Source organism: Amborella trichopoda, chromosome 1 (assembly GCF_054954075.1).
Source record: "Amborella trichopoda isolate Santa Cruz 75 chromosome 1, AtrichopodaSantaCruz75HAP2 v2.0, whole genome shotgun sequence".
Lineage (NCBI taxonomy): Eukaryota > Viridiplantae > Streptophyta > Magnoliopsida > Amborellales > Amborellaceae > Amborella > Amborella trichopoda.
The window spans coordinates 52,236,328-52,264,275 of record NC_142336.1 but is presented as its reverse complement, the minus strand read 5'-3'; the positions used below and the strand labels follow the sequence as shown (position 1 = coordinate 52,264,275).

Below are 27,948 nucleotides of genomic sequence, written 5' to 3'. Positions count from 1 at the left end.
GGAGTACGATCCATATAATCATCGGAACAAATGAATGCTGGTCCCATGAAACAAGTCATTAAATTCGTTGTATGTTATCCCCTTCCATCACTTTCAGTCTGGGTTGGAGTGTGATGACCCAAGTAAACCCTATTATTGAAAGTGCTCAAAAAACAAAACCAATTTTGGGTATCACTACCATAAGTTCCTTAATCTTACTGTCCACCGACCCACCAGTGCAAGCCATGTAAATTGAAAGAACAAGCAATATTCTTCCATGTCCATACACTCAAAAGAAATAAAACAGCAATATTCACTGACAAAAATTCAGCTCTTCGGGATCACTACAAGGTTAAAACAAATATACCCAAAAAAATCTTGAAAGGGCAATCAACAAAATTTTAATTCAGCTCTTTGGGATAAGTACAAGGTTAAAACAAATATACTAGAAGAAAAAACCTCGAAACGACAATCACCTCTAATTTGCCTTTGGGGTCGACCACTCGACCCGAAGAATGAGGTTATCGTACCCGTACCCATCGAGCTTGTTGATTGCCCTCTGTGCATCCTCCTTATTGACAAAGGTCACGAACCCGAATCCCCGGCTCATGCCTGTCTTTTGGTCTACAGCCACATAGACCCTACTCAGCGAGCCAAAGGTTTGGAAAAGCTCGCGCAAGTCGGCCTCTCTCGTGTCCTCCGACAGGTTAGTGACCCTTACTGAATTCTCTTCGTTTCTCCTCCTCATTTCAGTTCCACTCCTCTCGGCTCCACCTCTCATACTTGGTGGGACATAAGTGCCCTTGGCGGGCCCACCTTGGGCAGAAGCAGCAGTCCCTTCAGTGGCTGAGGACCTGTCAATGAAGGATTCGGTGGGTGGGGCAAGGTCTTTGTAAGGGCACTTTGAGGTCCAGTGGTCGCCCTTCTTGCCACAAGTACGACACACCATGAGGGTACCGCCCTTGCTTAGGGCGGCTAGGGGGTCACCTGCAGTCTTTGGTTCTTCGGCTTTACTACCTGTAGTGAGAGCGGGCAAAAACATGAGACAATGTAAATTTATGGATATGTAAGGTTTAAAGTACTAATCTCTCGCTCTTGGTTGACATTGGCATTGTCTCTTTGCATCCAATGTATGGTACATTAAGAGGGTGCACTGAGAGACACCCAATGTCAACTAGAGAGACATGGTTCTCTAAAATATTTGAGGTAATATTAAAGCAAGGTTTCAAAACTTTTATTGGGCTTGGGACTTGGCCCTTGCCTGAGTTGAATAACTCTGGCAAGTCTAAGCAGACTCCCTTGAATTCTGCACCGAGCCCAAAAACTAAAATCATAAAAAAAAACAAACACCGAGCCCAAAAAACAAACAAACACGGGCATAACAGGAAAAATCATAAAAACTAAAAAAAAGAAAAGAAAAGAAAATGTATATAAAACATGAAATGCAAAGAATATTTCTTAGTTACTGGTGTAGAAAATAAAAAATATGAAAAAAATCAAAAAGGAGAAAAAAGAATAAATACAAGGTAAGGGTTTCTATACTTCCCCTACAGCAGCATAGAAGTTCTATCCTCCCCCTACCATACAGCCATCCAATTTTGATCAAGAGAGTTGCTCACCGTTTGATCTTAGATCCGACGTCTCAAAGTATTTTATTTTTAGTTTTTTTAATACAAATTGTCTGAATATGAAATTTAGTACGTGCCATCTTCTCATTGGGGTGCACCTATAAAAAATATTAACAATAAGTTTTCGATAAAAAATAATGACCAAAATACCCCTTGAAAATTTCAGGGATATATTGGTCATTTTATTTTATTGAAAATATTTTTTATATATTTTTTGCTAGTGCGAGTTTAATAGAGGAATGGACGTCCAAAATTTGGAGTCTAAATAGTTTATAGAAAGAAATTAAAAATAAATAGTGTGGAGACGTGACATTGTGATAGGGGCAATCTTTGCCCTCTATTCAGAATGGAAGGTTGGGTAAGGGGAAGTATATCGTTTTATGTTGTAGGGGAACCATAGAAAACTTGCCCTAAATACAATTCCCAAAGTAGGACCTACAATTTTTTTTCTTTTTTTTTTGGTGGGGGGAACTAGACTATAGGTGGATCAGGAACACAAAGGTGAACCTAGTCTTTGATTTTCATCAAGGTCGGCATCCAGAATCAAAGAAATTAAACTTTTCAAAATCAGGTAAAAAATCCCCAATTTTTTGATCTTCAAAATGAGAGAAATATAAAATGATCTTTTGTTGTATCTAATGCTTCTAGTAGGTAGATCTAGTGATTTTGTAGACCATACTGATGCAAGTACTCTACGCTTTGCCATGTATCCAAGTGGGTACATGTGGACTCGCCTCAGTCACTAGCCGAGGCTGAGTATTTCGGCCAAGTCGAAGTCAACTCAGCTATGAACACCATTTTAAAGTAAAATTTGTGACTTTGTGATGAAATATTTCATTATGTATACCATGTACTCTTTTATGTCTTTCGACAATCTTATTGGGGAATGCAAAACTACAAGCATTCCATTCAACAATGTACTAGAGAACGATGCAGAAACAATAGAGATATTCCATCAAAAATGAGAAACAGTCATACCAGAAATAGTTTGGGGATCTACATTTTGACACTGGTAATAGTAATTCAGTGACATTAGCATGCACGGGTTACCCAACTTTGAGAACTGTTGGGAAGGTCAGCAAAGGAAGTAACAGATCAGTTTCAGACCTCTGCTAATAGCTTATTATAAGCCACCAAATAACTGATTGATCTGTATCAGTGTTAAAAACATGGGCTCGGGCTGGGACATGCCAGGCTCCTAAGCCTGAGTCTCTCGGACTGACTTGGGCGAGTTCCAAGTAGGACTCTGTATTTTTAACAAAGCAATCACTCACGACTTCAGGTGAGTCCTGAGATTTTATTTCGAGATCCATCACGCACTGAGCTGACCTGACTCGAGCACCGAGCTTTGTTGTTTCAAACTGGACTCCGTACTTGTTGATATTATTCTACCCTTAACAAAATGAAGAGCTGACCTGCAATTGATCATTGTTTTATGAAGGAAATTGCCACTAAAAATATATAGGTATACACTGGCCATCAGTACAGGTATAGTGCAAGGAAAAACACCATATGGACCAGATTCGGTATCCCGGCCTTGGATTTTTTTCCTTTTGGTTGGTTATAGCACCCAGCTTACATGCTGTCTTCTACACCTCCTTTTTAGAACCATATTTGAGCCATCTATTACTTGTCCTTTGGGCAATGTATCAATCTCTAATGCCTCCAATCTTAGAGTACGTCCTCTATCATTCATCATCAATATATCCATTTCCCAATTAATTGGGGTAGTCTACAAGAATCTTGGTCCGCCATTCTGCTCTATTAAAGGACATACTTTCAATGAGGCCATAAGTCCCCATATCTTTTCGGACTCCTTCCAACCATGTCCTTTTGGGCCTACCCCTTGCCCTTTTCAGTCTTTGCATTTGAAGTAACTCGCACCTCAGCGTCATACATGGCCAGCCCACCTAAGTCTACTCTCTCTCATCTTATCACTTATTGATGCTACACCTAAATTCTCCCGAATGAATTCATTTCAAATTCTATCTCTTTTTATCTTGCCACTCATTCATCTCAACATCCTCATCTCTACTACACTCATTCTATGGGTATATTGTTTTTTGCTTGCCCAACATTCCGCTCCGTAGAGCAAAGTTGGTCTCACAGCTGTCCTATAGAACTTGCCATTCAGCTTCATTACTATGAGGGATTACATAATATTCCAGTTGCACATCTCTACTTCGCCCATCCAGCTTTAATTCTGTGTGCGACGATCATATAAAATTCCAGGTGCACATCTCCACTTAGAGTAAGTCTTCAATTGTATAAAATTTTCAAAGAAAGAAACACACACTGCTTCTATGTGATAAAAATATTACAAAAATATTGTATCTCATATCAATGAATAGACAAAATTACATCGCCAATGCTTGCCATTCTGAGGAAGTGCACACGTTTATAGCTCTTCCACTTAGCCAAAGGATCTTGACCTTTTCTCTCCAACATATCATTTATGGCCTCAGGTAATCACATAAGTCCTTAAATTATGCATCTCATGCATCTGTCCTACACTGCCAATGGAAATTTTCGCTCCATCTCCTACTATACAATGCTAAATCCTAGTCTCCCACTTTGCCAGGAAATGATAAACCTCAAAGATGAATAGCCGCATTGTCCTCTACTTCAATCTTTAACCACTCACAAAACACTATTTTCACCTCTTAATACCTAATAAAGTTACGACTAAGGGTCTATAGCATAGGCCCCAACCCCTTACCTTTTTTAACTTTAGGCTAAACTACATAAAATGTTTTAAGATAATACTTGAGATGATTACCCTTATTCAGGACATTTAGTGATGGTCTTGGGTAATAATTATTACAACAGATTTCAGAACTAAGCTTAATCTTTCTTTATCACTGTCATCAAATTAGAGAGGGATAGCTCCAATACATTTTTTTTTTGTCTTTGATTTGTAGGGATAGTTCCAAAGCCTATCATAATCACAATAGCTCATTAATGTCAGTAAGAAGTTCATTATTAACATACCACTAACAGTTATTAAGTTTGAGCTATTAGCACTTCTTGGACCAGAGTTCTTAGAGTCTGAACTGATATTAGAAGACAACACTACCTAAAGATTGAAATATGTGTGAAGAGATATAACATTTTCTTTAACAATGTTAAGTAATAGATGGATGGATTAGATAAACAACAATTTGCTAGTGTTGATGAGCATAATTTTTAAATGATTCTATAATTGAATGTCTAAATTATTAAGTTCAGTATTTCCCTTTTTTGATAAATAAGAGACTTGGACAAATCTCCTGTTTTATCATCTTTCCAGTGTTCAGAGACCTTACCTCAAGGCACCAAATCACTCCTCTCTAACCAAACAAAACAGGTAACTAAGGTGAACCCAACATCTTTTTTTTTTTTATGGTAATTCAGTTGTAGGAATAAAACTCAAGATGTCATGCCATGGAACTGCCACCTTAACCACCTAGGCTTAGATGCCATTCCTAAAAGGCTAGGTTAGCTTTCTTTGGCTTTTTGGAACAAACTTCAGACTTTTGAACCTTGACCTCCCTCACCAAAACTGATATGTTTACCACCAAGCCAAAACCTAAGGGATGTGAACCCCACAACATGGATTAAAATAAAGCTTGACAACATCGTCATTTCCTCCCCGTCGACCTGTTCATGGCCCATATCAACTCATCTGAGTATCCATTCTGGCTCCAAAGGTCCCTAAGCCCTTTTATTTAGAGGTCAGATTGTTTGGGAATCTCTTCATTGCCACCTAACATCTACTGAACCATCAGAACTTAACCTATGCTTTTCTCTTGCAAAAACTTCTCTTTCACGCTTAATTGTAAGTTTTTGACAACTCACCACAAGACATATCAACCCATGCATCGGAGGAATAAATCAATAAACATAACTTCTTTCTTGATCGATATAATCTTAACCATCCCTAAGACTAGAAATCCCTTGGACTACCAATAAGAGCCCATCAATTTGTGTTTATATCTCATTAATGTGCACCCTCCTCTTCTATATGTAACTCATTGATTTGCGCCCTATTAAACCCTCACAATGCCCAACTTTCAGTTAAAAGTAAGCATTCGTCATCATCAACAACATTCAAGCCTTATCCCAACTATTTGGATTCAGTTACACAAACCCTCTTCTGCCATTCCACTCTGTCAAGTGACAATTACTAATTTAAAAAAAAGGAAAAAATAAAAAATAAAAAAAGAAAGGAAGGCATACCTTTCAATTAACCAACAAACTACTAACCCAATCTACTCCACCATTAAAAACCAAAGATTCTTGCGCTTCGCTTTTAGAGTAGTTAGAAGCTATCAGCCCACACACTCTTATGTATCAAAATCATACATTTATTTGCCAAAATCACATGAACATATACACCAATTTGTCACAAATTACACATAAACAGTTAAAATAAATACCAGACGAAGAAAAACCCCATAAAAACTTGACAACGGGCATGCCTTCTCCAAATATGCATTTTTTTCTGTAATACATAATTTCTCCTAGTCTGCAACTTTCTGAAGGAAGTACACATTTTTGTAGAATACATATCTATTCTTAGAATGAAAACACCTCCCAATTCCCGAATATCAAGGCTCTGAATACTCAACTAATTGAATCAAATGTAACACAAGAGAGCACAGAAAATACATAAACTAAGAAAACACTGGATGTATAAACCAGGAAACCAAAACCTGTACAGAAACAGAACCCTACATGAAGAAATCAGGTAAATAAACTAGCATAGACTTAATGACAAAACCCAAGATGTAGAAAACCCAAGATGTAGAAATCGTAACAGAACCATAGGTTCAAAAAGCAAACCCTAAAACTTGTACTAAAATCATAGATGAAGGAAATAAAGCCTAGAAACCAAACCCAAGAAATCATATGAACAACTTTGGCAGTCGTACCTGGAGCTCTTGGCCTCTCCAAAAATATCTCCTCAGTAGAAACCATGGTGAGCCTGCTATTTGCGTCCTCATGATCAGCGTCCCCAAATTTCTTCCACTGCCTTCTCTCTATCGCCCTCTTTGATATACGAACAACAAGCCTTCTAGCTCTGATAGTGGTTACATTCTGAACCTTTTTTCCATCTTCATTGATTTTGAACTCAGTCACCTTTTTTATGCCATTTTCATCAGGGCCTTCAACTTGAGGAGGAGGAAGAAAGACATCGAGGTCTTCTGTATCCTCCTCGTCAAGCTCTCCCCATCGAAACTTGTCCACCATTATAGTATTGCTTTCTTCTTATTCTCTTTCTTCGAACTTCCGCATTCGAGAGTTGATAATTTAAGGCTCTGTAGTTATCTATGGATAATACATGATGAGAAATTTACCAATATACATTTGGAAATATCATTAAAATGCTTAAATTTACTGAAAATCACTGAGGCCATTAAACTCGGAGAGAATCGGTAAGGCAGTTAAATCAAACAATTTATCAACAAAGTGCTTATTTTTAATAGAAGTATTTCATTACACGGGATCGAAGGGATCCATTACTTTCTGCGCAATGTGAAATTACACAGTAGAGAATGCAGATAGAGAGAGAAAACTGATTGTATAAGAAAAGGGAGATTGATGAGTGAGAAAGAATGGGGCGTACGTACCTGGGATGGGAGAGAAGATGCAGAGAGCTGGGCAATGGAATGCAACTTCTGTGAGGTTTTACTCTTTCGAGGAGCAGAAAAAGCGCGCGAGAGAAAAGGTCCCACAAAATAGAGGGCGTCATAACCTGATGTGGCTCGGAAGCGGTATAACGCGCCTTACCTGTAAACCGGCCCTGGCCGAGTCAATAGCTCTACCTATACAGACCGGTCATAAAGTGTCGAAAAAAATAAAAGAAATATACAAAAAGTATATTAAAATATAAAAATATATAAAGAATGATTAAAAAAAACACATTCCAATATAATTGAGAATTAAAAACACATAGATTTTAATCTATTTTATATTTTCAATGGCTATTTTTTAAAAAAAAAAAATTTAAAATGAGAAAATATGCTATTTTAAATTTTTTAAAAAAATATGATAAAATATAAAAGTGAGTATTAATGACAAAAAAAATTTTTAATCTTTACTGTAATGTAAATAATGTTTAAAAATACATTACAAATCAATTTCTATTCTTGATCATGTATATAATTTTTTTTCTTTTTTTTTTAAATACCAGTTGATCACCCTAATCGCCCAAAACTGAAACCGATCAATAGCCAGTTCCAATCTAACTGGATAGTTAACAGTTAGATCGTGCAACTTTGTGAACAATGGTTTCACCCACAAAGGTCCAAACATCCATATAACGTCTCGCTATGGAAAGAGTTAATGGAATGAAAAAAAATTCTATTAGCTTTACGTGTTATTATTAACTATTTTTCACAGTTTATTTTTAAGTTATTCATATAACTCATATACTAATATAACATTAAGGATTATAATGAGTAGTTATTAAATTCTTTGTTTAGAATAATTATATATATTAAATTGTTGATTTATTGTTAATTATTTGCAATTATAGTTAAAAAATTTATAATAAATTACTTTATTTATGTTTGATAATATTATGGAAAAACTTTATACAAGTATGAGGCTCTAAACAATCGAATTAGGATGCACCTAAAAAATTGACGGTCTAAAAATGTGTTACAAGACGTACTATTTTCAAAACTTGAATTCCATTTTTTTTTTCTCATGTCCTTGATGTCGAGATGATCAATTTGAGGATAATTGAGCATCAAAACAACCTCTTTAAGTGAAAATTTTGAGATGGGCTCTAATTTGATTGTTTAGAGCCTCGACTTTTTCTTTTATTAAATACCCAACAGATAGATGTGAAATCAGGTGGTTGAGAATGTGCCATTAGTTGGGCATAAAGTTTAAAAAAAAAATTGAATATTTTACATTTTGTGGTATATTTCAATATATTAAATTTTACATCCAATAGCTAAACATAATTGTGACTTTGTTGTACCAAAAGTAAATGGTCTCATAATATACCCTCAGTTATATTATTTGACTAGGGTGTGTTTTGATTCTAAACAAATGCCAATTGATCATTTCTCAAAAATAATTGAGAAGATTTTTGAATGATTTAGTTAAGGTAAACCATTGATTGCTTTGAACGCCTTAGTGGATTTTTTGTGGTGGTTTGAGCTTTTCGTGATATTTTCTCTTTGTTTTGTAGTGATGAAATAGACATCCTTACATGCATCACAATTACCCAAAAATTTTTAACGTTTACCTAATTGGATTTAAAATTCATGCTTGAGACCCGATGTCCCAGTAAGAAATTTTGAAAGTGGGACTTTTTTTTTTTTTAGTGAAGGATACGGTTTCTATGTGTCCATGTAGAAATGAGTCATCTCTTCAAAATATATTTTTGCGATGGTGTTGGGGCCTAATTTTTAAGAGCATGTAATCTTTAGCATAGAGATCATGAATATAAAAAATAAATAATTTTTAAAAATTAAAAATAATAATTTTATTAAGAAAACATTTGGACCATTAATTTCAATTGTTTTTAGATGGACCACCTATTGGCATCAATTTTTTTTAAGATGGATGCTTTATAACTCAAGGAAGGACAATAAATGTAAAAATGTGGTCCCTGCCGCATCAAACAATTTTGAGTTTCCTTTCCCTCTTACGTATGGATTTGCATGCTCCACTCAAGTCACGTATATGGTTCTCTCTTTTAGGGAGTATGGTGATCACAATTTAGCTTTAGAAGTATGGATGTTGAAAAGGATAATAATAAAAAGTCTTATAATGTTAGCCCTCCTTCCTCAAGGATAGTTCTAAGAATGATGCAACTGAGAGACTTTTTTTTTTTACAAAGGTTATCATTTTTATTAATAAGGAAGCATACAGATTACATCAGACAGTCCCCACATCTTTAAGAATAGAAACCTCAGCCATCGAAACACCTCTTTTTGACAAACTATCAACAACCTCATTGGATTCCCGGAAGGCATGCTGAAAAGTTAAGGATAAGACCTTCGCAAGCTTTTGCACCTAAACCCAAACCAAGTGTAAAATCCGTGGCACACGTTGATCCTTGTTGCACCATTTGATCATATTAAAGGAATCACCTTCCCCCACTATATTTGGATTGAGATTCTTAGACCTGATAAAATTTAAACCAATAAGCAAAGCTCGGAACTCAGCCAGATCAAAAGTGGTTGTGCCCATTGGTCCAGCATAGGCCAAGACAACTATTCTATTCCAATCACGGACCACAACCCCCACTCTTGAAGGACCAAGGTTACCTTGAGAGCTCCCATCAAATTTCACCTTCAACTTACCCCGAACAGGGGATATCCAATTGCCAATCGATCTCATTCTTAAACCTCTCATATAAACCAGCTCAACTAGATTGAGCCTCACCTCAATCGCCCTTATTTCTCTGCCCTCATCAAGAACGGAGAGCCAGCTCCAGGAAGTATGCACAATAAGTTGGATCAGACACTCCAAAGGAAAGGAAGATATTTTCCTTCAAAAGTCTGTATATTCCGCTCCTTCCATAACTCCCAACATATAGCTATTCTAATAATCTGTCATAACTTCATCCCCAATTTAGGCAATCCAACCAAGACTAACTGAGTAATAATAACTAACACACTCTGTGGAATAGTAGCACTAAAACCAAATACTTCCCAAAAACCAACACCACACGTTAGTCGCAAACCGACAATGAATAAGCAAGTGCGCGATGGACTCCCCATCCTCTTTGCAAAACAAACATACATTTGGTAATGTCTTTCCCCTCTTAATAAGATTGTCAATCGTGAGTACCTTATTCAAACCTGCCAACCACATAAAACACTGAACCTTGTGAGGGACCGACCACTTCTAAATTTGGAGATTTGAGGTAAGGACCATTTATGCCAGTCATGGAACAACACCGAGTACATAGTTTTAACAGAGTAGACACTATCCTTATCATGCTCCCAAATGAGCTCATCGGGCAAATCATCAGATAAGACCACCTCATGAAGCTTTGATAACAAGCTGGACACTTGATTACCAACAAGATCAGTAACCCGACCGTACCGAAAGTGAATATCCCATACCACTGGCTCACCACCAACCTGAACAATGTCACTAATTAACGAATTAGGGGAGGATGCCTTGGCAAAAAGATTCGGGAAGGAGGTTTTCAACAGACTATCACCCAACCACTTTTGAAGCCAAAAGGGAATCCGAGCACCATTCCCAACACACCATCTTATATCTCTATGAATATCAGCCTTGAACAGAAAAATATCTTTCCAAAACATTGATCTTGATGCACTCAAACTGCCTCCACCAATCCACACTCTAAACTTGTTAATACCATATTTAGCAATGAGGACCTTACACCATAGCTGATCTTGAACATTAATGCATGCCACCACCACTTAGTCAAAAGAGCTTCATTCATTAATGCCAACCTGCGAATACCAAATTGAATTTCTTCCTATCTTCAAAAGAACTCCAAAGAAAAGCACACATCATCTTCTCTATTCTTTTAACAATTATGGGTGGCATATTCAACATAGACATTTGATAGATAGGAAGATTGGTCATACACGACTTTACTAGCATTGCACGTCCACCAAGTGACAAGTACTTGGGTTTCCACAGGTCCAACTTAATTTGCGCACGTTGTATGACTCAATCCCAAACAGAGATAGGCAGTCTAGAGTCAGAAATTGGAAGACCCAAGTAAGTGATCGAAAACTGCTCCACCTTACAGCCCAGAACCTGTGCCAAATCCTCAGCTCAACCTCCATTGCAATTCACCCCTACCAAAGAGGTTTTGGAGATATTAACTTTCAAGCCTAATACCACTTCACAACATCTCAAGAAGTTCCCTAAGTACTCAATATAATCCTTTTTTGCCTCCATAAAGATCAGAGTATCATCCACATGAGAGATCACGGGGCCATTATGTCCCACAGAGAAACCTGTCAATCTACCATTATTGACCACATTTGTGATCATCAAACTAAAGCACTCCGCATAAATAGTAAAAAGGAACGGTGATAGAGGATCACCTTGACAGAGACATCTAGAAGACTTGAAGAATCCTTTCGGACAGTCATCAATAAGAATTGAAAAGTGGGCTGACGAAACACAACCAAAAATCCATTTACACCATTTATCCCCAAACCCCATACACCTCATTATTTCTAGCAAAATACTCCATTCCACTCTATCGTAAGCTTTATCCATATCTAACTTGATAATAGCTCTAGGCTCCTTAAATATATTCTTGTGCAATTAGGATACTATCCGTTATAAGTCTATCTTTAATGAAAGCAGTCTGAGGACCAGAGATCAAACCACTCAAAACTCGTTTCAACCGCAAAGCTAGCACTTTTGCAACAATTTTGTAGAGACTAGTCAACAACGAGATAGGTCTAATATCAGACAATTCCTTAATCCTTGATTTTTTTGGGATTAGGGCAATGAAAGTGGACTTTACCCCTCTAAACAACTCACCCCTATCAAGAAAACTACGAACCATGCCAAGAAGCTCACTAGAGAGCATAGACCAAAACCTCTGAAAGAAGCAAACCGAACAACCGTCAGGTCCTGGAGCCTTATCCCCCGACAAAGAGAAAACAACGGCTTTCAGCTCTTCCATTGACACCTCCAATACCAGATCAGCCACAACTTCCACCGATAAGGTTTTAAAAGGAATACGATTCAAGCGAGAAGTAGCAAAGATATCAGACAAAAAGGCCTTTCGGAAGTGTTCAACAATAGCTAAATTACGTGCATCCAAATCATCTTGAACTACCCCTTCAATATGAATCCCTGAGATATCATTCTGTCTTCTACGCGAACTAGCTATTAGCATGAAAGAACTTAGTGTTCAAATCACCCTCCTTCAGCCACTTAATCCGAGACCTCTCCCTCCAATAAATTTTCTCTGAGATTCGTAACTCATTGAGTGAGTTAATTTTTTCCACTCGCTCCCTACCCAAAGAATTAGATAAAATACCCCCATTCTGAATACTTTGATCAACCACTTGAATATCATCAAAAAGTTGGTCAATCTTTGCCCTTAACTGATACTTATTATCTATCTTCCACGCAATCAACTTATGTTTCACAAAAAACAACTTTTTATGCATTTGAAAATCAAGGGAACCGAAAGTATTGCATTTTCCCAAGTCCTTCTAATAAGATTCACAACACCCTCCTTCAATAACCAACCTAACTCTAATCTAAAAGGCTTAGGTCCTCCAAGATCAGGCTTGGAGCACAATAAAAGAGGTGTGTGGTCCGAGGACAGCCTAGGCACCCTTTGACTACAGTCAAGGGAAAAAACTTGAGAAACTCACTAGATACCAAGAATCTGTCAATCTTGGTCATAACAAGGTTCCCTAGGCAATTATTCATTCAAGTAAGCGATGCTCCTAACAATGACAAGTCCACAAGACAAAGACTTTGAATAAAACAATTAAACAACGTTATTGGAGCATTAATCCTACCCCTTGAGGAAGACTCCTCAGGCCAACGGATTAAATTAAAATCCCCACCCACACAACATGGCATATTCAAACCAGACAAAAGAACCAGCAAATTATCAAGAAAACTAGATTTCAGAGCAACCTCATTTGAGCCGTAAACATTCACTAAACACCATACACAGTTTGGTTTAGGACCTTTAAACAGAGTAGCTATCCATCCCGTCCATTTTAATACCTCAAAACAATGCAAAATTTGAGGATTCCATAAAACCCATTAACCCCCAGAAACCCCATTAGAATCAATCCTATCAAAACCAACTGCTCCAGAACCCCAAACGCCCCGAGCCTCAATAAGATTAGGCTGGGAAGTTTGGTTTCTTGCATAATTAAAACATCTGGTTTAAATTTCTTAATAAAAAAAAGTACTTTTCTTACTAGCGTCCCCTAACCCTCTAACATTCCAAGAAAAGATAAACATTAAGGAAAGTATGAAGAAGAACCTAGACCTTCAGTATCAGGCCCCACCGTCTCATCCTCGAAGCTACTATCATCATCATCCTCTCCAGAGTTGGACTTCGAATTAACTGCAAATGGGAAGTCCATGTTCAGCTCTGGGTCCCTAATTACCAAATTGGGACCCCTCTATCTTAGCCTATTAGAGAACTTGGATGGTACAACAGACCACTTCCCTTTTCTTTTGACAGAGGCTTGCTTCTTTCCTTTGCTCGTAAGGGATTTTCCATTGCAATAGCCCTGAGACAACACAACCTCTGAACTCGGAACCCATCGTGAACCTCAGACAAATCAATCAGCTTCGTCTTCTCCACTTCAACAGCCACATCGCGCAATGGGGGCATTCTCATTGAACTCAGCCCCTATGTCATCCAATATGACCATAATCTTTAGACTTTCCGCATCATCAACCACCAACGGTATCACCGAGGAACGAGGGAGGAAGGAAATCGATGTTGCTGGCTCCGCAGACACAAACGCGACAATGGGTCCTCCACCGCTGCCACAGAGTCCACAGCTCCTACATCCACCACCTCCGACTTAGGATCGTCCAAACCTTCTTCCAATTCGTCCCCCAAAATCAAGTTAGGATGATTCTGAGAACCTTCCTCGAGCTCATCTTCAAGATCAGAAATAATTATCAAAGCTAACTCATTCACTTCCATAGGGTCAAAGCGAGGTCTTTCGTCCACCGCGATTCATTTCTTTGCTCCTTTACGGCAAGGAAGGAATCACAAGCTTTCTGCTGTCACAACCGCACAGATCAATAGCACTGTAGCTGCTTTGAAGCTGCAAGAACCAAAGACTCATGCGATACCAAAACAGGGAAGAACTTCTTTGACCATTGAGGTTCCCTTTTCCCAAGAGCAAGTTTCCCCAAAACCACATGCCCTAAGTCCCTAGCCACGTTGTCAACTTGCGCTGACCTTATTCCAAAAAAGGTTTCACCAACTTTGGTAGGTGTATAGAAATAGGCACTATGTTCCCACATAAATGATGGTTATTCTCCGCGAACGCCACTGTTGACTTTTCATAATCCACCGTAGAACCCTACAAACGCCTAACTGAGACCCATCTTTTTGTAATTTTTAAACAATTAGTAAACGAAATTCGTTTTCTAGTATCATGACAATGATAATAATTGAATTTTACAGTAAATTTAAAATTTTCCAACTGAATGAACCCTGCCTCCATGGCCGGAAAACCCATGTTCAGCTGATTTTTAAGAAACCTCGCCAGAACCTTTCTTCGACGCACCTCCGTCCATACCTCCCCTGCTCCCATAGACCTCACATTACCTATTGGTACCCCATTATCTTTTGGCTTTTCAGAACTTTTAATCATTTCAGAACCTATGGGCAACTCAAAGCTATTGTTCACCTCCGTATCTGAACTTTCCACAACCACATCAATCAAAAACCAATCCTTGCCCAGTTGCAATCTAACTTGTCTCGGCCAGGGAATCCCAGCAAAATGATGAATTTGTACTCTAGCGAACGAGCATAAGGACCCTCTAGAATGTTACGATTAGCAGCACAAAATTCTCCAAACGCATTAGCAATACCTTTAAGCACAGATACATCCCACACGTGAAGGGGAATACCCCAAAAAAGAACCCAGAACAATTCCTTTTTCGCAAAGGGCGGATGCATTGTAGGACTCCAAACCATCAGAGTCATCAGAGATCCACGAACTCTATAAAACCTCTCCTTCCATGCCCTCACCACATCACGATCAGAACGTAAAACAAAAGCCACCCTCCCACTACCTTGAAAGAAAACCTCGGGTACATATGGGAGATTCCATCCTTGTTTAGTCCAATCATTCAATCCAAAATAATCCTCAAGAGGAGGACAAAAGGAACCTACCACGATCCGACGAGCCCGACTACTAGACATTTCAAAACTATTGATACTTACCTTTGGAATACTGGACTCCATTACTTCTACGATAAAATGTTAGCATGGAACAATTTCTCTCTCTTTCTCTCTCATCACGTACTGGTGAGATGTTCTCTCTCCTGCAACTGAGAGACTATAGTACCCTAAAAAGTATAGTTCAATGACGAAGGGGTCCCCATCGTTAGTAGAAATGGAACCCTAGTTGTCATGTTGTCACATGGAAATAAGGTCTTCCATTCGAAGTTGAAAGTTATTCAAAGGTCTTGAAGTAATCAAAGTAAGGTGTACCTTCAAATAGTGTTATTTTAGTATAAAAAATCTTTGCGATGGCCTAAATATTTATTTTAATATCTAATTATAAAATTTAAAGCTTAAAAAATAGTGTAGATCAAGCAGATCTACAAACGCTTGAAAATCTTGAAAATTGGCGGTATAGTAAATGCATTACATGATGCACCATTCCAAAACTTGAAGTTCATTTTTTTAAGTCCATGTATTTTAAGGTCGAGATGATAAGATTTGAGGGTTTTTTGACATCAAAACAACTTTTTCTAATGAATTCTTGAGGTGCGCCTTGCATTGATGGTTTATTATATTAAATATAATATATAATATTATTATATTATTATATATAATTTATATTTGTTATATAAGAAAGCTTTTTATGTTCCCCCTACAGCATAGAAGTTCTATCCTCCCCTACCACTCAGCCGTCCATTTTTTATCAAGAGAGCCACTCACCGTTTGATCTTATATCCGACGTCTCAAGGTATTTTATTTTTACTTTTTTTACTATAATTTTTTTGAATATGAAATTTGGTACGTGCCATCTTCTCATTGGGGCACACCTATAAAAAATAGTAACAATAATTTTTCGATAAAGAATAATGATCAAAATACTCCTTAAAAATTTCAGAGGTATTTTGGTCCTTTTATTTTATTGAAAACATTTTTTTTTATATTTTTGGTTAGTGAGAGTTTAATAGAGGAATGGACGTCCAAAATTTGGTGTCAAAATAGTTTACAGAAAAAAATTAAAAATAAAATAGTGTAGAGACGTGACATTGTGATTGGGGCAATCTTGGCCCTCCATTAAAAAATGGAGGTTTGAATAAGGGGGAGGATAGAACTTCTATGTTGTAGGGGGAACATAGAAAGCTTTACCTTATTATATTATAAGTAAATTACTAACACAATTTTTTTAGATAATATTCCTACTTTTGAGATAAAAATATAAATATTATAATTACCAATAATTTTTTTACCAAACATAATCTATTGCACAATGATTAGAATCTCTAGTTCTGTAACGAATCTCTGGTTCCTTTACTAAACATGTAATTCATTACCTAAAGAAAGTTTGCGAAAAGTTTTCTTATAAAATGGTTATTTTACATATATAAATATTAGGGAAATTAAGAGAGAATGAAGGGAAAATAAGAATAGCCTGGTGTAAATATTAGGGAAATTAAGAGAGAATGAAGGGAAAATAAGAATGGCTTGGCGTAAATATTAGGGAAATTAAGAGAGAATGAAGGAAAATCAAGAATGGCATACCGATTAGTGTTTTGTAGTGGTGGGTTGGGTATCTTTTAAGTTGCTTTTAAGTCATTTAAGAGATATAAACCAAGGCTTTGGATGTCTAACTCTTGGCCTTGCTTGCTTATGGAAATCTGCTATAATAGCATATAAACAAAAACCATAAACAATGAGAAAATAAAATCACATAAAAATCTGAGCGTTACTATAGATGCATGTTGATGCAGCTACCTTTCTCTTTGTGATGATAAATAACCTACTTAAACCCTTATGGAAATAAGTTGTTGTTGTGCACCAAAACCACAAACAATGAGAAAATAAAATCACCCAAAAATCGAAGCGTTATTATAGAGGCATGTTGATGCAGCTACCTTTCTCTTTGTGATGATAAATAACCTACTAAACCTTTGCTGGTAGGATTCAAGAAAGGGAAATAAATGTAATAAAGAATAACTTCCTTAATTCAATAACAAACTAAAAACCATAAATCAATAAATTTATCAAATTGAGGCATAAAGAGAGAGAGAGGGAGAGAGTGAGAAACATAAAGAGAGAGACGGAGAGAGAGAGAAGAAACACACCTTGTTGAGGTTGAGAGGGGTACGAAGAGGTTGAGAGGGGCACATGAATCTAATAAAACATAGCTTGAGAGACTTATGTATATAAGACTTCTAAATCTAATTAAGATAGAAGTCTTACATAGCGTGAAATATGAAATCTCTCTCTCTTAGCATGAGAGAGATATTTTAGGCTCTCCTAAAATCTCTCATTATATCTCTCTTGTGCATATTCTCATGCATATTCTCTCTCTTCCCTTTCTTCATCTTCCCCTCTCTCTACTCTTAGAGTATGAAAACAATATTACATCTATATGGAATCTTAGATATATATGGAATCTTTTTCTCTCTCTTCCCTCTCTCACTCTTTCCTATTTTAGAAGATTGATCTCTTGCTCTCTCTTTCCTTTTTTTCTCTCTTGCTAGTACTCTCTCTCCTCAAAATCTCTCATAATATATCTCATTCTCTCTCTTACATGTACTCTCTCTCTTTCTCCTAAAATCTCTCATTATCTTTCTCTTATGTATATTCTCTCTCTTCCATTTATTTCTCTTCCCCTCTCTCTACCCTCTCTCTTAAAATCTATCGTTATCTCTCTTTTGTGCATATTCTCTTTCAATACTATCATCTCTCCCATAATTTATATAGACCTATAATTTATGCGTACTCTCACTCCTTTTCCTTTCTTCCTCTTCCCCTCCCTCTACCTTTAGAGCTAGGAACATGCCCTACAACTTGTATATAATTTGGGACCCTTCTTATTTCACGACACGTGTCTACCATTTAATTCTTGTTTACTAATGTAATATATATATATATATATATATATATATATATATATATATATATATATATATATATATATATATATGTTGATGAAAATTCAATAACTTTTAAGAGTGGCAATGAGCTGGGTGACTCATCCCGTCAGAGCCTGGCCTTGGGCCAATGTATGTGGCTTGAGGCTAGGCCCAAGTGGGAAGATCATGGCATAACCCGTTCGAGACCCTTTGGGCTGGCTACCCTGCCACCCCTAGTCCGAAAACGGAAGCATAGATTACCAATATAGTGCTTCGAGAATATGATTAATCATGCCAACCAGTCATCAATTTGTGCAATACAAACACCACTCTTGCAAATTTGCGTGAGAGATGTTTCTTTTGCACTTGGATGAATCAATGAATGGTGGATAGAGCAATACAAGCTCAAGCAAATAATGCTTGATCAATGTCCTTAGTTGTATGGGAAAGCCTAAAGAAAAGAAAGAGAACTCACATGGGATTAGTGAGAAGAAAGAAGGCATTGGAGAAAGTGAATAGTGATTTAATAAGCACTTTGAGCTGTCACGTTTTATATCCGACAGCTACGTATGATGGTGACCTATTTGTACAAAAAAAAAAATTGTCTTATGTATATAATTTTAATGATTTCATGTAATAGTTGTATCATACTATAATGCAACCACACTTCTAGAAAATCATGTTTTTGACATTTGTATGATCTTAAATTTTGCACATACATTCTCTTCATCCTCATAATCAATCCTACGAAAAAAAATAATAAAAGAATTCAATTTGCACTTTAGATATAGTCAAAATTAGTACCTTTCAACAATGAATCTCGACCGTCCATTTAGTGAATTTCAAGATCTAGGCCTTGACAAATTCAAAATCACTTTTTCTTTTTTTTAGCATTGTTAATCTAATGGTGATAACGCTATGTAAAACTTTTAGGAATAAAAAAATCCTTTTGAGAACTATATCTAACCATCTCACTAAAATGAACGGCTTATATTAATTAGGCCGAAAAAACTATTGCCACGACATTTTTTCAATTTTTTTTTTTTTTTTTGTGATTGTTCTTTAAATTGAAAAGAGTGTACATTTAACGAGTCATGTCAAACAAATGCTTCTAATATGATTTTTTAATATAATTACGTTATACAACTATACAACCGTTGCATGAGATCATTGCCCTTTAATAGGAAGACAACCATAACAATGCTAACATAGGCCGTGCCCTACATTTTTATCAAAAAAAAGTTACCTATTTATTTAATATCTCACCTCACTTATTTATTTTGTTTAATTTCAAAAATCTTATTAAAAGGCATGTAATCATGAGTCAAATAAGTTGATATTTTAGGTGTGTTTCGATAAATTGGTGTTATGTTATATAGTTGGATATTTTAAGTGTGTTTTAATCTCTCTAAAAAATTAATTAGCCTAACATGCAATGGTTCTCTTGGGCTTCTCATTTTCGATATTAAACGCACTCCACTCTCCACCACGGCTCAATGAAGTTGAGACCGCACAGAAAATATCTTAAAACTTTTGACTTTTAGAGAGGACCTATATATCACATCTTAAATTTTACAGAGAGAAACTAGCATAAAATTTTTAGAGAAAAAATAGTATATCAAATTTTGGTTAGATGCACGTGTCACATCATTACACAATCCATGCCAGGTGGGGAGGGGGAGGGGAGAGAGGGACTTCAATCATTTTCCATTCTAAGATTGCAAACATAGAGAGAGAGAGGCCGCATAAAGAGAGACGCACCAAACAGTTAAATTAAACTGTTGAAGTAAAGCGTACCTCAAAAATTTATCAAAAAATGGTGATCCAATACTAAAAAATTTTCAATAGCTTATCTTGGCATCAATATGTATACAAAAAATTTCAAGTCATGAAAATAGTACATCTTGTTATGAATTATCCATTTATTTTCAAATTTTTTAATTTTTTTTGATAAATATGCTCATTTTGCACTATTGTTTAAATTTCAAAATTCAAAATTAAAGTTGAATATAAAATTTTAAACCAATACAAGGTTTTCAACACCTGAACATCTTTCAACAAAATTTAAAAGTGCAACTTGCTTATACAGTATGTGAGAGAGAGAGCTGGGCAGAAATATGAAGTAATATTGGGCTGTCCCTAGAGTGGATCTGCCGTATAAGTTAAGGAGACTGCGAAGATGAAGAATCAAAGCTCATAATCATTTCCAACGAAACTCATTCAACATTGCTAGCATTTAGATAAGGCAACACTTTTGCAGTTCTGAGTTTACACCAATGACTAATCCAAAAGGCACATGCTAAAATCTACAGATCGAAAGCTAATATCCATTATTATTAACAACAAATTCACATCAAAACTTTTCCCACAACAAAAAAGGGGACCTTTGATAGCTATACACATTTACAAGGAAAGAAACGGTAAATTTCACATCGCATGGCATGGCGGCTTCCTAATACACATACTGTAACAAAATGGAAAAGAAAACAATGATTCAAGGGAAAAGAACGCCTTTTACACGGCGTGGCTGTCTGCTTAATGTGTCACTATAATCACAACCAAGCTCCCCATCCTGGGAACAGATTACACAAGTTCTCTGTGTCAATTGCATTTTGGATGAGTCGCTGAACCTGCCGTAAAAAACCAGCATAGAGAGCAATTAATAGACAAACAAAACAACTAACAATAAATTAAAGAACATAAGCATTTGAGAATCAATTTAATCAATGAAAGAACAATGAACGCATGTCCCAAATCCCCCAAAAGTAGGTCCAAACCCAATTCAACCACAGAATATAACTACTATCTTCATTTTCTTTGGATGAACTATATCGTCATTTATGTGATGAATATCATCATCATCATCATTAGAGCCTTTTCCCGACTATTTGGAAAAATCATATGAATCTTGGTCCATCATTCTGCTCTATCAAGGCACCATTATGCTCCATCATACCCTCAATAAGGCCATAAGTTCCTATTATTTTTTTCACTACTTTTGCCTAGCTACCCCGTACCCTTTTTGAGCCTTCCACTTGAACCAACTCACACCTCCTAACCCGGTGTCATACTGGGCCTGCGCTGCACATGATACCAAAGTCTACTTTCTCTCATCTTATCGTCTATTGGAGCCACACCTAAGTTCTCCCGAATGTATTTATTTCGACTTTTATCCCTTGTCTTGCCACTCATCCATCTTAACTTCTTTATGTCCCTCTTCTACCTAACACTGATGGTTTCTTGTCTGGACCATCCCCATTTAGATTTGAATTGGCATGGCTATCAGAGAGATCTCTACTCAGTTTGATTGAAGATTTCTGGTAACATACTACCATTGATGGTTGGAAAGGTTTCCAAATTTCAAAGAAGCTCCAGCTATTAAAACAAAAGATTATTACATGGAAGAGGAATGTTGGGGGAAATTTACAATCTAAAATCAGGGCAGCAAAGTTTCATGTAGAGGAGTTAGATAATGTTCAGTTTATGAGATGTGCTCTAACACAGGATTAATTCAGAGACAGAAGCTTACGGGTGGCTACGTATAAACAATTGTTTAATTTGGATGAAATTCATTGGAGACAAAGATCTCGTGTGAAATGACTCAAGGAGGGTGATAAAACACAAGATTCTTCTATGCTATCGCTAATGCAAGAAAAAGGGGTAACTCAATTCAAAGCCTCCGTATTGAAGGAGTAGACTGTGACAACATGTTAAAGATTGAAAGGGCCCTGGTTGATCATTTCAAGAAGTCTTATGGGGCCGATAGTGAGATTCAACTATCCATTCAAGATCTACCTTTCAATAGGTTGTCGGTAGAACAAGCTCAGCGGTTGGAAAAAAAATTTAAAGAGCAAGAAATTAGAGATGCAGTCTTTAGCCTAGGTAGAGATAAGGCTCCTGGCCCAGATGGACACCCAATGGCGTTTTTTCAATCTTTTTGGGATATTTTGAAAGATGATATTCTTCAATTATTGGAAGAATTTTATTGGAGGGGTAAAATTAATATTGCCATGAATTCTACTTTTATTGCTTTAATCTCAAAGAAACATGTCATTGAGGATATCAAAGATATTCGGCCTATTAGTCTTATTAGCAGTCTTTATAAAATCATTGCAAAAATTTTAGCTAATAGACTGCGTTAGGTGATTCACATGGTTATTACAGTTGGAGAGAATTAGATGCTGGTTTATTCAAGATTAAGAAATTGTATGTGGCTCTTAAAGTGCAGTTATTCTAATGGATCCTGGGTCAAGATAAATTAGCAACTATTGACAACTTGAGAAAGAAGGGATTTATTATCACCAATGTATGTATCCTGTGCAAAGCCAGCGACGAAACTTCGCAGCACCTTTTCGTCTTATGCCCTTTCGTTACTTATCTTTGGGATTGGGCTTGCCAGTGCCTCAATCTGTCATTACCTTTGCCCTAAAATGTCAGAGCTCTTCTTGACCAATGATCACACTCAATATTTCAAAGATGGGAACTATCCTTTGAAGATCTATTTGGATTAGCTTTCTTTGGAATGTGTGGAAGGAAAAAAATAGAAGAGTCTTTGATAGTATAAATGCAGATCTGTCTACATTAAAATCGAATATTTTGGCAGTTGCAGCTGATTGGTTCCTTGCACATAGGGATAGTAGCTTCATTCCTAAAAGCCTAATCATTAGCACTCCTTCGGCAGTGGGGACTATGGATGTTACCATCAACACTCGTAGTGAGGTTGTTTGGATACCACCACTAGTGAACTCCTTCAAACTTAATTTTGATGGAAGTTCACTTGGCACTCTAGGGCCAGCCGGCTATGGTGGACACATCAGAAATAACTTGGGTCACATTATTTTATTAGAAGGTTTGAAATTGCTATGCACTTTGGAAGGGGACATGATTAGTGAAGGAGACTCGGCAAATGTCATTGCCTGGAGTAAGAGAAAGGCCAAAATCCCTTGGAGATTAAGAACTATTTTTCATCAAATTTGGGATATTTTGTCAACCTCTATGGCAACGGTCCAACATTGTTATAGAGAGACAAATGAAGATCCAATGTTCGTGCTAAAGGAGGAGTCCATACTCCCTCTCTGTAGGTTACTTCTTTTCTATAATATTGTGTCATTGCTTGAACATCTTGCATTTTACATATGAATTAATAATAAGTCGTACGTTACCATTGTTTGTTTCTTGGTCGCTCATCCTATGAATGTATTGTTTCTTGGTCGCTCAACATTCCACTGCATAAAGCAAAACTGGTCTCACAGATGTCCTATAGAACTTCCCCTTCAGCTTCATTAGTTAGTAGCAATCATATAAAACTCCAGTTGCACATCTTTGCCCACCCAACTCTAATTCTATGCACGACATCTTCCTCAATCTCTCTATTTTCCTGGATTATCGACCCAAGATATCGAAAGTGCACTCTTTATGTGATGCTCTTTATGTGATGAATATATTATGCAAATATGTGCATGTGCACATGTACTCTTTATTATGAACTTTAGAGGAACTTTTTTTTTTTGAAATTTAATGAAACTTGCCTGCCCTTGTACACTTTTCATTTCACCATCTTCGTACCCATCCAACTTTTGCTTCACTCGCAACAATGCACGGGTAGCATCTTTGTTCCCTTCAATTTCATCCTCAGAGTCCTCCATCACTGCATCCACATCATCATCTGTTTCCTGCAAAAAAGTAGAAACTGTAAGTTTGCAATAGAGTAGAAACTTAAAAACAAGCACTAGATCAAGTAAAAGTGTGATCACCAGCAAGTGTATTTACTAGTTCAAGACGCATCCTCAATATGGAAAAAAATTGACTCAAAAGTCACAAAAATACAAACAGGACAAGAATTATAGAACAAGTAGGTACATCTCTGATGCACAGCAAGCACATGAAGAGCGTGAGAAATTAAGAAACAAGAGAGAAAGCTTATATTTAAAAATGAAATTTATTTAGGGAGAGAAAGTGTTAACTTAGTGAAAGTGATATTTTTTTGAAATTTTGTTTCACGGGTTGTATACTATAAGACCAATTTCTTTTAGTACAAGATCACAAGCACTCTAAACCCTCATATATCAAATCCTAAAGCTTAAGATGCATTGCCAAGATCGAGAGATTTTCTTTTGAAATTTGAGTTTGATCAATGACACATCCACAACGGTCCAATTCTAAATCTAACTGTCACTGATAATCAAGACCTCCATGTATCAAAGAGTCTTATTCTATATTTGTCCTTTTGTTTTCTATTTTGATGGATTCACATTAGCACAAACACAGATCGGATAGGGAAATAAGGAGAAATGAGAGATGAAAAGATTAAGATGTATAGAAATCAATAAACCTAGTAAAGATAGAGATGTAAGTTTGATGAGTGTGAGGGAGTGAAGAGAAAATGTAGGAGATAATATAAGAAATTAACTTTTTAAATAAAAATGATATAATATAAGAAACTAATTTTTTTTTTTTAAATGATTTACCCAATAAAATAGGACTTTCAATGTGGATTATTATAAAGAATTGAAATTCCTATGTCAATGTGAATGTCAAAATCTTGTTTCACGTTGACATAGATTGAATATTCCCAATAAGAAATGTGTAATTGATTGTGCCCACATCTTTGTTGGAAGGTCCCCCACTTGATCTCTACATTCATCATAATTGGTGCAAATGTCACTCCTCGTTACTAATGGCAACATTTAACACCTCAACATGTTTACATCTCAACCCAATTTGGAGTCATCTTTTATCCAAAAAAAAAGTTCAGGCATTTAACACTAGTAGAAACACAAAATATCAACAATACTAGTTTTTGCAAAGACAAAATGGTGGGTTGGATCGTCCACCCCCCAATATTGTGTCTATCGCCTGATTGTTGGTCTTGATTGGTCCAATTCAGTGATCCGAAAAATATTAAAAAAATTTAAAAAAATAAAAGAGGGGTTGATGAGTTGTGATTTACTAAGATGCCTAAGAGAACATTAGAAAATTCAAAAAGAGAAAAAAAAAAAAAAATACAAAGGGGGAGTTTTAGAGGGGGATTGGGCTGTTACCAATTCCTTCTTGAACTGGTTCGGCCCAGCCGATTCCTGATTTGGATTGGGCGATTCTCGTTCTGGACCGCGACTTCTAAGTCACTGGCCAATATGTCAAGAAAAAAGATGAAATCACCTACATGTCTGGATTAAGATAATGGTCTTTGTCACTATAAACAAGAGACAGGTTTGAAACTTATCTTGTTTGATCATTTTGATAAGTTGAATAAAAAGGACTTTAAGATCACTGTAAAGGTTGGATATATAATATCCCATAGACCTCTGTGAATTAAAGTCATGAGTTTGAGGACGATTGATTTTATCCCAAGAGAAGAATGCAGTGGAGAAGAGAAACATATGATAAAGGATTATCTATGATGACACTAGAAGAAATTGTAAGGATTTTATGAAGCTATATTTTTGGATATTAACATTCAAAGATGGTTGCTATAGATGGCTGAAAATATGTTTTATCTAGAGCTTAATAATTATTGTAGAACCTGCAACTTACTTATTTCATGACCCCCTTCATATTATTGCAATAATGTTAGCAATCTATCCATGTTAGCATGCCGCATTGTCTGTACCTAGACAATAGTTCTTTTAATGGCTGATCTTGATCAATGAACAGTCACAAATGTACTCTTTTAAGTGGATGATTTAAAAAAAACCAGAAGTTGCTGGATAAAAAGATTACCTTTTGTCGTTGCAATGCTTTGAGAGGAGAAAGAGCCCATTTGTACAGAGGATCATGAATGAAAACCTGCAAAATTATTTCAAATTGTTAAGAAATATAAAATACAAATTGGGTCATCTCAAAGATAATACATGGGCTCATTTCCAATTTCCGTACTTCAATGATGGTAAGCAGTGCTTCCTTATTTGTCCTCATAACAAGGAGGGTCTCCTCACAACATCTTCTGAAGACACCTTCTATTCCAGTGACCCCCATGCCATCTATAATGTCTCTTGTCAGCCTAAATGGCACCTGTAAGTGATTCCAAAAAGATCATAGAGGAGCACCGATTTTAAAATTATAGACAAAAAGTCTAGAAATGTTAGACAACCTCTAGTATAAAGATTTCCAGATAATATTCTACTAGTCCTCAACATGTAGGGAAACATTGAAAATCATTGCTGCACAGTATCCTCTTATAGTTTTAAAACAACAAAGCTTCATGTTGCACACGACACCATGGAAATAGTAGTGTGTGTCTATGCAACATTGATAGAGGTCAGTCCCCAAAAGTTTTTAAATTCGCTCTTGACACCTCATGGTTTTGGCCGTGGAAGAGAGTCGCTTCGGTGCTTTGGCTGATTTGGGGAAGGCTTCTGTTATCATTTTAATATACAAAAAGTAAAGTTCATATACTATATACTATGACCTAATATATTTATAAGAAACTTCAAGTTTTTCTAAGATGTTCCTGATATTTGCCAATTGTTAGTGATACTTTCCTGATATTTTCATTTTCCTATAATTTCAAAATATCACCAATATTTCAAATATCTTGGACAGGTTATGCCTTCGCGTCAGTTTGGAGGCCAAAGTTCAAGATTTGGGCAGCCAAGTAAATCTAATGACACTGACCAGAACCCATGATCTGTGGACAGTGCCAGTTGGGGCTTGGAAGGTGCACGTCAGTGGAAGTTCATGTGGCAATTTGGGTTCTGATGGGGTAGGAGGTAAAATATGGATCAGAGGAACAAGAAGTAGGCTTATCACGGTCTTGTAGGGCATTTGACTTGACATAGGCTGAGACTTGTGTTTTGCTTACATGCCTTGGGGTATCTAGTCCAGTAGTCATGGAAGATGATTAACTCAACACCATTAGGTGGGTGAGATACGAGAATCCATGTGATGTGGACACACATGTCCTTAGCTGTTGGCACCAGTTGACAGTCGAAGAGCACACATTCGTACCTAACAGTTTCGAAATCTTTCTTGTAGAAATGTCACTACGAAAGTACGTAATGACATTTAAGATCCTACATCCTCCTTTCTCTAGATGACATTATGGATGTGTTGTGTCTGAAAAGCCAATTTTAGAGTTGGCATTTCTAATGCTCTTATTTGGATAGGACACATGCACGAGCCCAAGACTTTGTAACATACACATAATCTCTTTGACTGGAGGACTGACGATATCAAGGGAGAGATTTTAGAACAGTTAAAAAAGAGAAACCAAAAAACAGCAATAAAAAGCCCCAAGCTTGGCCTTCTAGACATAAATTTTGGATAACAAATGCAAATTTGAATCGAAATCATGATACTAAAGGTTCAAGGACAAACCCTTTCAGGTGTTTTAAGCATCAATCCTTGTTCAAAGGCAACGCCAAGATCAATATGTACAACTTCTGCAGTGGCTTGATCGATGAGAATGTTCATCGAGTGACGATCTCCGAGTCCAACTATGTAACCCACCTGCATGTAATTGATGCATATCAGAGCTAATTATCATCTAAAGGAACCTTTTACGTTTATTTAGTTTCTGGCATGTTGCTTCCATGCTGCATATCAGAGGCACACAATGAGGAAAATA

The 27,948-nt window shown here is 36.6% G+C and overlaps 2 protein-coding genes across 14 annotated transcripts in view; both read right to left on the bottom strand.

The window, feature by feature from the left end:
• Positions 1-231: 231 nt before the first annotated feature.
• Positions 232-7,291, bottom strand: LOC18434888 (uncharacterized). 2 transcript variants are annotated; one of them, XM_011625347.3, is made up of 3 exons: positions 7,220-7,291; positions 6,521-6,917; positions 232-996 (listed from the first exon to the last, which is right to left on the bottom strand). In XM_011625347.3, exons 2-3 carry the CDS (start codon positions 6,837-6,839, stop codon positions 458-460), a joined length of 858 nt encoding a protein of 285 aa, XP_011623649.1. In that variant the 5' UTR covers positions 6,840-6,917; positions 7,220-7,291; the 3' UTR covers positions 232-457. The 2 variants fall into 2 exon arrangements, with proteins under 2 accessions (XP_011623649.1, XP_011623650.1); XM_011625348.3 differs by having other exon boundaries at positions 6,521-6,907.
• Positions 7,292-20,690: 13,399 nt separating this feature from the next.
• Positions 20,691-27,948, bottom strand: part of ATM (Serine/Threonine-kinase ATM-like protein) — a 175,096-nt gene continuing 167,838 nt past the window's right edge. For 8 of the 12 annotated variants that reach the window (XR_002281003.2, XR_002281004.2, XR_016059820.1 and 5 more), the window contains 5 exons: positions 27,699-27,830; positions 26,259-26,393; positions 26,103-26,168; positions 23,912-24,055; positions 20,691-21,013 (listed from right to left, as the gene is read on the bottom strand). Coding sequence is in view for 5 of the 12 variants with exons in the window: in XM_020667487.2 (XP_020523146.2) it covers positions 20,936-21,013; positions 23,912-24,055; positions 26,103-26,168; positions 26,259-26,393; positions 27,699-27,830 (555 nt within the window). In the remaining 7 variants the exon portion in view is untranslated. Of the gene's footprint in view, positions 21,014-23,911; positions 24,056-25,423; positions 25,508-26,102; positions 26,169-26,258; positions 26,394-27,698; positions 27,831-27,948 lie in introns of all 12 variants that reach the window. The other 4 variants (XR_016059815.1, XR_016059813.1, XR_016059818.1 and 1 more) reach the window with 1 other exon arrangement.

What these genes read in the sequence shown, in the direction of transcription:
- LOC18434888 (XM_011625347.3), bottom strand. Translation starts at nt 6,839, where the DNA reads ATGGTGGACAAGTTTCGATGGGGAGAGCTTGACGAGGAGGATACAGAA. An exon ending in GGAGAGGCCAAGAGCTCCAG is followed by an intron (nt 997 to 6,520) that starts GTACGACTGCCA and finishes CTCTCACTACAG; the next exon opens with GTAGTAAAGCCGAAGAACCA.